Source organism: Paramormyrops kingsleyae, chromosome 2 (assembly GCF_048594095.1).
Source record: "Paramormyrops kingsleyae isolate MSU_618 chromosome 2, PKINGS_0.4, whole genome shotgun sequence".
Taxonomy (NCBI): Eukaryota; Metazoa; Chordata; class Actinopteri; order Osteoglossiformes; family Mormyridae; genus Paramormyrops; species Paramormyrops kingsleyae.
In genome coordinates, this window is record NC_132798.1 from 22,830,614 (window position 1) to 22,841,313 (window position 10,700).

Below are 10,700 nucleotides of genomic sequence, written 5' to 3' on the forward strand. Positions count from 1 at the left end.
GCTGACTCAGCTTCCTGAAATGCATGTCATTTTGGATATAAGCAATTATGAATTAAATAAATGTATTTCCAGCTATGTTAAACTGACATTGCACATATATTACAGCATATATTATTATCACTACATTAAGATGGCAGATATCACAATGTTGTCCTATCCAGGCCCTGACCAGCCTTGGATCTATTCTGGGAAGACCCAAACCCATTAGACTAAACCTATTTAAACCTACAGTAGTTAGGACCATGATTAAAGGATGTTATGTGCTTATCCAGCTGTGCCCAGAGGCGATACCGAGGAAGGCCTGAAGGTGGCCCTGCTGAGCGCGGGCTTGGTCTCACATGTGCTATTAATTAGCTGTGCGGAGCCGTTCATCCAAAGCACCTTAAATGAAGGTGCCTCTTAATGCTGCTGGACATTCCCTAGAGCTGTTTTGCAACACACCCTCAAGAGAGACCTAAAAACGTACGCTCTGGCTTTTCATTAATCGCCGGCGTGAGCAAAGTCCACGCAGCAAACAGCTCTGGCCTGAGCAGAAGCTGAGATGGCCGTCACCGAGCTCGTCATCCTGGTGTTAGTGCTCATGTTAGCGCTGGTCAGCGCGGGTAAGGATGCAAAGCGCCCCGTGGCCTTTCCAGCCTGTCTGCCTCTTCCTGCATTCCTCAGCAGACGGTAGCTTAGCTACGACCTCATACTGCTAGTCTGTAGTCTTATAGCTCAGAATCGTCATTTTGAAGCATTGTTTGTTTTTTTTGACCGGCCTGTTATATGCAAGCAAATAATCATTGCGGTTTTGTGAGTGTCTTATCAGTGATCTTCGTCAAGACCAGCTAGCGGTTTAGCGCGAGTGTCACCTCTCCATTCGCAAACATCAATCATGTCCAGGTTCCGAGATTCGAGGCGTGTTTCAGTGGTGTGAATTAAGGCGTGATGTTACGGTAATGCGATCTCTCCCCTCAACATCCCACAAAACTGCGGGACTAACAATCACAATTAATCACAATTAGAGTATTTTTACCTTCAGTAAAGGTTTATTGGTGAATTTTTGCTGCATATACAAAGGCATATTGCTGGCAGGTAAATGTGCAAGGTAGCCCAAGGTAATCCTGGTTATCCTTTTAAAATCCAACCTGCGCTATCCGAGCAGACTTTCTTTGGTTCTAGGTACACCTGGTGCCTCGACGTCCTTTAAAATTCTGCCTTTTAAAGTAAATCTGTCCCAGCGCATCTGTTCCTGTCTGCCTCAGATACCGAGTGCCCTAAAAACGTGCAGATCCCCAGGGGGGTGGTGCTGTTTCCTGACAAATGCTGGTTGGGCAGCGTGCTGAGGTACAGCTGTCCTCCGGGGACTAGGGCGACCCCGGTGTCCTGGAGGGTGTGCGGGCCGGACGGCAGCTGGAGCGCGATCAGACGGCCCGCGGCCTGTGTCTGTGAGTGCAGCCGCCTGCCAGGCTCCCGCTGTCTCACTGCATACCCCTCCATCTTTCTTTGGCACTCGCGTTGCACTTATCAACAATACTGTAACAACAGAGGCTTTTCTGCTTTTCATTTAGTCGCTTGCAAAACCGGTATGAACAACACCCATCATCCCACACAGGAAGGATTATGCCTCTCTAGCGCCCCCTGTCTTCTTGTTCAAGCGTACTACTGCAGTGGCCCCATCACCCTCGAGAATGGCTGGCTGGCCCCACGACAGACCCGCTACCGCGTCGGCGACGTCGTCCGGTTCCACTGCCAACCAGGTTACCTTCTCTACGGACCCCGCAACATAACCTGCCTCTCCACTGGGAAGTGGAGTGCTCCCCCTGCTGTCTGCGATTCTGGTGGTAAGGAAACAATCGCCCAGGACCAGTGAACCAGCAGTGAACATCACTTGTGTCTCATGTGCAAATGCATCCAAGAAATCGGGCCTGCCCTTTCAATAAGCGTGAGGAACACGCATGTAACACAGTCAAAGCCCGCCAGTGCTTAAGGCAGAATTCATCGGGAAGCCAAACAAAACGCCCCATGTTGCTCCCTTAGAAGTCAGATATTAGGCATTTCTCTCATTATAAACTTACACTAATGTTCTGCTTTATGAGAAATGTTAGCATTTAAAGCATTTGCCCTTCACTTTACAATAACGTACTTTTATGGTCATTTATACTTTAGCCATATCTGAAAATAGTTCCGTTGCTTAGTAATTGAGATAAGGGTGTTGGGATTATTATGCACGCCAGGAGTGTGGGGGGGCATTTAGGAGGAAAAAATGTGTAAGCCATAATTTATGGCAGCCTTTTTTAAGCGCCGTTGTAAATAGAGCATCGCGCGTTCCGTCTATCGCCCTGGCGTACCGTGTGAAATGACGCACTCGCCTCTGCGCGTAAATCCTCTGCACCCACAGGCTCGGCGTGCGAGAACCCCGGCGTGCCCGCGGGGGGGCTGCGGGTGGGGGATCACTTCAGAAGGCACAGACAGGTCCGGTACACCTGCTACAACGGCCTGCTCATGCGGGGGCCCAAACTCAGGACATGCCTGCAAGACGGGAGCTGGTCCGGGATGCAGCCAGTGTGTGAAGGTGCCCAGCCGATACCCGACCCGGTTCCGGCAGAATTCGATACACAGCAGCAGGCACGGTGCAAATGACGGCTGTTTGCTACCGTTTATATTTACAACTTACTTATCCTGTGCAGTTTACAGTGGATCAGGTGGACGACCGGGTGGGTAACTGAGAAGTTGTTTGCTATCAGTTCATGCAGATTTTCTGCCAAAATGACTTCACAGGACCACATGCCTACGACGGCCCGCATGTAATCGCGGAGTACTTCTCCCTGTCTGAACAGGCGCTGCTGAACCCAGAGCAAGGTAGGTGATGTGAGGGGGAATGGGGGGGGGGGGGGGGTTGGGGATCAAGAGGGATTCTGCAAAAGGGTGCCCCCAGTTGTTTTTCTTTTTTTTTTAAAAAAAAGGGCCCAAATTTGATTTAATTTCAAGACTGGTAGAACAGAACATTTCTTAGCATTTGAGTTTCCATAGAATCCAGCTTGCTTTTCCTATACAGGACTGTGTGTCATTTCCATGCTACAGTAAATTAGCGATGACAGGGCGCTGCATATTTACCCTGAGACCCCGCTGTGAGTCATGCCCGTACTCAGGGTATCTGTGCTTTGCAGACCTGCACCTTTACTTCATTATAAAGGCTTCCAGGAGCGTTGGGGCTGAAAACATGGAAACGGCTTTGGATTTTATGTCCCGGCACAGCAGCCAGGTGAGGGGGGGGTGTTAACAGCATCTGAGCAGACAGCCCGTCTTCTGCCCGCATCTTCTGATGGTTTTGTGACCGTTTCCACCAGCGCTCGCTGCCAGAATGTTCCGGGGAAACACATTCCTCCCTTTCCATAGGATCCGTGTAACTCACTAGGGCGTAAGGTGGGACCCGTCACATGAGATGCTGTCTTCAAACCACACGTTGGCCTCAAGAAGGCTGTCGATGTTCATAGCGGGATCAGAGACTCGAGAGAACAGTGGGCTGCGGTTCGGATGGACGAGCGTGCTCAGGGGGGCGGGGTGCGGTGGGGGGGAGGGGGGGTGGAGCAGAAACGGAGGGACAGCTTGTAGCCCTGGGTTCTCTGTGGTAGGTTGTGGACTTCTCCAGAAAGAGGAAGGCAGAACTGATCATCTTCGGCGAGTCGGCCAGGAGGGTGAAGTATGACGAAGTCGATCACCGTGACTATGAAAGTAAGCGTGGGTCTGAAACTGCCAGACAGCGTTTAAAGGTCTTAATTACTCTGACATGCATCATTCACACAAATCAAATCACCAGCCCTGAGGGTGGCATTAGGTTTTGCTCCAACTCCTTACAGACTTTCAGGAAACCTTTCCTGCAATATAACCCGGTATTCGCTTGTATAATATGAGAAATACTGGGGGCAATATTATGCTTTTTTCATTATATGAGAAATAATAGAAAACCTCAGTGTGGCAGCGGTATCAGAACAGTAAGCATCCATCTGTACAGAATAGCATGAGAGGAATACAAGTTACATATAAGAATAAATATTTTTTTTCAGATATTGATTAATAATTGGAAGCCCATCCTGGCAAAACTTATATCTAAGTTGACTCTTTGAAAGCTGTACATTTGTTAAAAAATGTCTGCCTCCTTTTTACCTTGCTTTGGGCAAAAGTGTCTAAAAATATAAAGTGAACAACCAACAGCTGAGTCTGACAAAAACACATATATTTGGATAAAATTGTATTTATGCATCACACATCCATGCAATAACAATTTCTTAATTAATCTCTCTAAGAATCTCATTAACTTCACCCAATTGTTCAAATTGCCGGTGACAGTTCAGAAGATCCAGCGTCTTCGGGCTGCTTGGCCTGTGACAGTCAAATCCCACCTGTGTCCCAGAATTCCTCAACGGCTCGGCCGTCAATACGGGAGCAGCCCTGCAGCTGGTGCTGAGCCTCATAGAGACTAACCTGAACGTCAGCACCCGAGAGCCGCCAGCCAAGAACATCCTCATCCTCATCACAGACGGTACTGACAAACTCAAGACCCCAAAGTACAACTCATATATTCATCCATTCCAACTGCAGATCCAAACACAAAGACACACAGTAGCAGTGATGATCATAATAGTCTGCTGGAGTTACCCATTTCTGGATATTTTACCAGAAAAATTCAGCTTAATTAATTCAGAAAGGCCCGACATCATGCTCAATTCAGCCATCTGAACCGACGTCTGTAAAAAGGTTTAACCGTGAAGCTGCATAGCGTGAGATGGTCTCACACTACAGTTCATAATCGCTGTGTTTTTATCAGCGATTCGGAGCCATGTAACAAAAAAAGTAACAACAGAAATACTTGCTGAATTATACTGACATAAATGAATCAACCGAGAATAAGATACATGTGAAAGTTGTTCCGTTGTTCTACTGACATTCCGGAACCTGAATGAAGGCCACAGCTACACTCACCTCTTTAAGATGCTCCTATGGAAACACAGCCCTGGGAACCACATGCCAATACAGTAAAATGTTTGTGGCGGTAATCAGCATTATATTAGTGAGTTCTCTAAGAGTAAACCTCATCTCTGACTTTCAGAACGTCACAACATGGGCCCAAGCCCATCCAGTGTTATTCATAAAATGACCAACACTGTTCCCAAGCCGGACGCCAACTTGGGTGAGTGCGGCTCCCTCTAACTTCTACCAAAAATTCCCAGGGGGGGGGGGGGGGGGGATGGTATGCTCACCACCGGTGACGACTTGTGAATTCCACAGCAGAAGAGATAGGTACCTCGACAGTGAAATTGGAAGAGCGACCGCCCCAAATGATGTTCAGTCATGCGTTTCCAGAGATCTTCGTGATCGGCATTGGCGGAGCCGCGGAAAGAGACAGCCTGGATACGATAGCATCTCAGAGGGCAGAACCCAGAGCTTTCTACCTCCCAGACTACGACGGGTTGAGCCAGATCGAGGACAAAGGTTACACAGCAGAGCTAGTGTACAGAAGAAGGAACGGTTAAAGTAAAAGATCTGTGCAGACAGTAAATGGTGCAGGCAAATGTCAGTTTTAATGTATTACCATTTCCGGCTGCTAATTCGTTTGTAACTGATGTCTGAATAATCACACGTTTAACAGATCACACAATATGTATATTGAATCTAATGGAAAACAGATATTAAGCGGTGAGATGGGAATCCATTAAGAATGGAGACCAAGCCCATACATCTTTGAACTCTGTGTTGCACTCGCAGTGCCGGAGGATGCCTGCGGAGTGAGGGGCCACAGAGAAAGCGGGTTCGAGAGGGTCTTCAGAGGGAGGAACTCGGCAGACCATCAGTGGCCCTGGCAGGCTGCAGTGCTCTACAACGTAAACACAGAACTCAGCGCCGCGCTTACAGGAACCGGCCCCTTTTGGTGACAAACCACCGTGCCCAGCTGAAGAAGAGACTCCGCTACGATCAGTGATGCGTGTCGTCAATAAGGAAATGTGTGGGGGGGGGGGGCTTTCGTGGCACAAGCTTGTCGAGTTACATCATTGACTATGCAGTCGATTCCACACACAAATCGAAGGCGCAGGCTGGGCTTCAGCAGCAGAATTCCGCTCAGGCGTGTCCTATAACCGCAGCTTCACCCGGCCTCCGCACCCCCAAAGCTCCCAGCCCCTGTTTTCCATCTGTCAGCCTTACAGACAGCGGGAATTTTCTAGAACCCTTTGCTGTGAGCAGCTCACAGTTCAATGCTAATTTATTCGGAGAGATGCACTCTGACAAGAGTCACTGCTTTTACGGCTGAATGGCAGCAAAGTCATCAAGCAAACACCTCGACAGAATTATTGCTCCGAACAGTATCTGTTCACCAAAAACATCTCGCTGACTTGTGATTTCAAGTGCCTGTAATCCTGTGTAAGATATTCCCCTTTCTAAGAAACCCTGTGGAGAAGACGGTTATTATTGTAACCAATTATAGATCCTAATTAAACTTTTTCTTGCAGAATATTAGTTTGATCTAACTAGAACATTTAAACTATTGATTATAACTGTCTAGCACCATTGATGCTGTCTCTCTGTGATGAATTTTAATTCAAGGCCTTGTTATGGAAAATGCTCTTATTCTTTTCTGTGATTGGCCTTGCATGGCCTTATCAGTAAAGAACTGCAACCAATCCCACTTGCACAGGGAAGTCGACAGCAAAAGTGCAATAATGCAGGATACTGTCACCTTCATATGTGGGTGTTTCAGAGAATGACCATCCTGGCAGGGTTTAATAGGCCTGTTTGTTCCATCAGGGTCTTTTCATTGCGGGCGGGAGCATCATCTCCAGACAGTGGGTGCTGACAGCCGCGCACGTGCTATTCGGCGGAGAACACCCCGGAAATTTCTCTGTACTCACAGGTCAGCTGAGTATAGCTTGCAGGCTATGGCGCGGTCCTGCTAATGTGTAAACAAGTCAAGCCGCAAACATGAAGAGTCGATAAAGAGCGAACGGCGTTCATCGTGCCGCAGGTGTGAGACACAGGACGAGGGACAAGTCGCCGGTGGGGATCATGAAAGTGGAAAAATATTTCATACATCAGGATTTCAGTGAAACGCAATTTCGCAATGATATCGCTTTACTCAGACTGGAGGAGAAGCTGGACTTCAGCAGCAAGATAAGGCAAGACATATAAACACACACTCACAGACACACACAATTACACTTGCATTTACACTTATACAGCTATAATTAAATATACATATTCTTACATAGTGACACAAACATGTCAACATGAGGATTCACACAGATTAATTAAAGTGTCATATAATTACTGTGCGCCTGTTTCTCTCTCAGACCTGTGTGTCTCCCCTGCACAGCTGCTCTCTCTCACATCCTGCCTCTTCCCTCCCAAAACTGGACTTCACGCTGTCTTTATCAAGGTAAGAACGCGGCCCAGGCCAGCTTCAAGGGGCTGTAAGCTTCGGCGAAGCCTGGGGAGGGTGACCCCAATGCGGTTGGCCAGCCGCCCAGCAGCAGCCTAAGTCTGCCTTTGCTCCCGTCGCATCTCGCAGATCTCATTCTCACCGGCCGCGGCGGCGAGGATCAGCGCACCGTGAGCGGCGTCGTGACCGGATGGGGGCTCAGTGGTAAAAAACACATTCTGGAAACCAACTTGAAACATGGAAATATTTTGATAAAGGTGAGGCAAGGGTAATGACTATTGATTCTGGGACTGAATTGGGGGAAAGTGCACATCTGTATGAGGAGGGCATTAGACAATCAAGCTGACTGACCGCCTGTCACATGTCACCATGAGGAAATGCTGCTCATCTGGGCCTGAAGCTGGGGCAGAATAAGGTGCAAAGCCAGGGAGGAGGCACAAGAAAAAATAATCAGGGATAATTAAAAATGATTAAAATTCTCATAAAAGTTTGTGATTTTCCAAACAGCAACGGCAGCAGTGCAGAAAGGAGTCAGAAGCCATCAAGGTGCCACTAACTGAAGAGAAGTTCTGTGCCAGAGGAGATGATGGTGTGGACGCCTGCAAAGGTCTCATTGCCTCACCTCCAGGTTTTCCTCTAGGCTGAACTAGACAGGACACAAAGTCAGTGACGTCCGACTCAGTTTGTCCTGGTGGTGGTGGGTGGGGGTGGGGGATGCAAGAAAGATTTTTAAAATCATTTAAATAAAGATTTCATCATTTAAAATAAGTAACACTGTTTAGGGTGCAGTTTCAGGAAAAAAAACACAATAAAAATAACTGATAAAAGGAGTTTATCTGATACAGGACTACAGTCTTCGTTAGGCTTATGTGATGTTGCGATATAAGCATGTAACTGCAGACCAGCAAATGAACATGCAGTGTTATCCACTGTATGAAGGATTCTTATAGTGACCATCATTCCTGATTTTTCCTGCCAGCTGATTCCGGTGGTCCATTTGTCATTAAGAGGAGCAGACGCTGGATTCAGGTAGGTCATGGTCGCCTCATCGCCTGGTCGGGGCTCAGCTTAGACAGGAGGGACCCGGCTGAAACAGCACCCCTCTGCCCTGCCCTGCCGCAGATCGGGATCGTCAGCTACGGCACATCCAGTGTCTGCCAGAACGGCACCATGGGCTTCTACGCCAACGTGGCCAAGCTCATGCCTTGGATCAGGGAAATCGTGGGCCAGGACATGAGATTCACCTGAGAGCGTGAGGCCCGTCCTGGATGCCGACCCACCCCTCTCCCTCTACAGCCCACCCCCCACAAACCACCTGTCAATAACAGATCAATATCAGCCGGCCAGCACAGCCAGCAATATTCATAAATAAAGATGTTCTCGCACCATGAATTTATCGAAAAGGTTAAAATAATGCTCATTCTCCTAGCAGCATTTGCTCCAGCCAATAACGATTTCTTCCTCTCCTCTGTTTCTAATTTTCTTTCACGAGTGAATCGCTTGTTTCTCTGCTCATTTTACAGTTTATAATATGAGATTTTATAGTGAGTAACGACAGAGATGGGAGACGAATGAGAGATGAAAGCGAGGGCAGAGAGCATGCTGGGGATCTGACTGACTTATTAGGATAAACTAATTATCAGCATTAAGGGACGACAGTGTCCATTTATGGGGAAAGTCAGAGGTGGCAACGTTCCTTGGCCCTGTTCCCCCCTCCACATCTGACCAGCGTAAGACAAACTTGGAAATGGATTCCAAGTCCATACTTGTGTAAGCCAGGGATCCCATGCCTCAGGGAGCAGAGTGTGGGGAGTTTTCCAAACATGCCATCTGGAAAGTTCAAATGTCACCTTACCACCAGGCTGCCCTTAAAAGCCGGGGCTCCTGAGTTGGAGGGGGGGTCGGCTGAGCGTCCACATTGGAGTGAAGCATCACTCATGAACCCAGCCGCTACATGCTCAGCCATCTTATGGGGAAAAGATTCAGCCCTGTTGTGATCCTTATATTTCATACTTGGGGGTGTTGAGAGTACCGGGGCTGACTGAAAGCACAGACCATTTGAAAATAGGGGCCTAGATTCTCCTGTTGTGTAAATCAGTGTTTCCGAACCCCTGGACAGTTCACGTTACTGCGAGGGAGCAAAAACATCGATTATCTGCGGGTCTCCGAGGATCAGGTTGGGGAAGACAACCTGGGGTCTTCAGAGGGAGAGACTCTAAACATGGAGAAAAGTATTTTTTTCATAACACTCAACACAAGGTTTTCTTTTCCATCCCAATGAGGACCTTACTTACCATAAGGAGCACTCTGGGATTTAATCATTTGGCAATAACCCCATATCACTAAAACATCTGCAGTTTTACAAGCAATGATAGCATTTTTGGTAAAGAAGAGTTTTTTTTTTTTGACTGTCGCTCCCTTAACGGTGGTTGGAGACCAATGAAAATGCCTGTCGGGGCGGGGCAGGATGGGGGGGGGGGAGGGGGGGGGGCACAGGGGCAAGTCTACAATTTATGAAAGAAACCAGAACACATGCTAAAAGAATCAGAGAGCAGACAGGGAAGGGGGTTTTCGGGTGGAGGTGCGGAGCCAGGGAGACGTGCTAATAGGTCCCTTAGGGCAGAATCGTGGTTCCAGGTGATGGAGAAATTAGGGAGAACGTGGCACATGAGGCCATATGCTGGAGAAAGCTTCCCATTTAACAGCGGAACAATCGCAATAAAGGGAAAGCGTCTGCGCTCAGCCCCCGCGCCTCTGTGCGTCACTGTCCTGCCAAAACACTGAGTCCCGTCATAAAATAACCCCAAACCACAAAGCCTCAAACCCGACCGCTTTCAGGAAGTTCTCCCAACATGTGAAATTCGTTTTGGCTATTTTGTTTCGCTGTTGTGTTCTGTTGTTTTGGTAATTCATCATTTGGATGATTTAGGTGGACTGGCACAATAATAATAATAAAAAAAAAAATGTATTTCCTAATTCAAGTGAGATTAAAGCCACTTTTCCACGAGCCTACCTATTACAATGTATCATTACCTCATACTAGAAACTATGTATTATAATGCAATGATATAACCGACTGTTACTCAAAGTAACACCTGTAAGAAGGAGGAGAGCTTCAGGCTTGACGTGCAAAGCAGATGATGTAACGTACACTGCAGGAGATGACAGGAAGCATGAATTACAAAGAAATCTGGGTAATCCGATCCGGGCCTGACCCTTCTGCCCTAGGCCAGGGCCAGCTAAGCTGTCTAACGTATGTCTAACGCTCAGCATATCTTTACCAGATCTC

The 10,700-nt window shown here is 47.8% G+C and overlaps 1 protein-coding gene across 2 annotated transcripts; it reads left to right on the plus strand.

Moving 5' to 3' along the window:
* The first annotated feature begins 530 nt into the window (after positions 1-530).
* Positions 531-8,803, plus strand: LOC111839196 (complement factor B-like). Of its 2 annotated transcripts, none has more exons than XM_023802872.2 (18): positions 531-602; positions 1,245-1,427; positions 1,638-1,823; positions 2,381-2,554; positions 2,761-2,841; positions 3,150-3,244; positions 3,615-3,714; positions 4,394-4,522; positions 5,090-5,170; positions 5,269-5,472; positions 5,746-5,861; positions 6,781-6,886; positions 6,998-7,148; positions 7,323-7,408; positions 7,541-7,668; positions 7,919-8,018; positions 8,391-8,440; positions 8,534-8,803. In XM_023802872.2, exons 1-18 carry the CDS (start codon positions 542-544, stop codon positions 8,657-8,659), a joined length of 2,157 nt encoding a protein of 718 aa, XP_023658640.2. In that variant the 5' UTR covers positions 531-541; the 3' UTR covers positions 8,660-8,803. The 2 variants fall into 2 exon arrangements, with proteins under 2 accessions (XP_023658640.2, XP_023658641.2); XM_023802873.2 differs by having other exon boundaries at positions 5,344-5,472.
* The last annotated feature ends 1,897 nt before the right edge of the window (positions 8,804-10,700 follow it).

Excerpts from the sequence above, each read along its gene's own strand:
- LOC111839196 (XM_023802872.2), top strand. The coding sequence starts at position 542 with ATGGCCGTCACCGAGCTCGTCATCCTGGTGTTAGTGCTCATGTTAGCG. Across the intron at positions 3,245-3,614 it reads TGTCCCGGCACAGCAGCCAG|GTTGTGGACTTCTCCAGAAA; the intron begins GTGAGGGGGGGG and ends TCTCTGTGGTAG. Across the intron at positions 7,669-7,918 it reads ATGGAAATATTTTGATAAAG|CAACGGCAGCAGTGCAGAAA; the intron begins GTGAGGCAAGGG and ends TTTTCCAAACAG.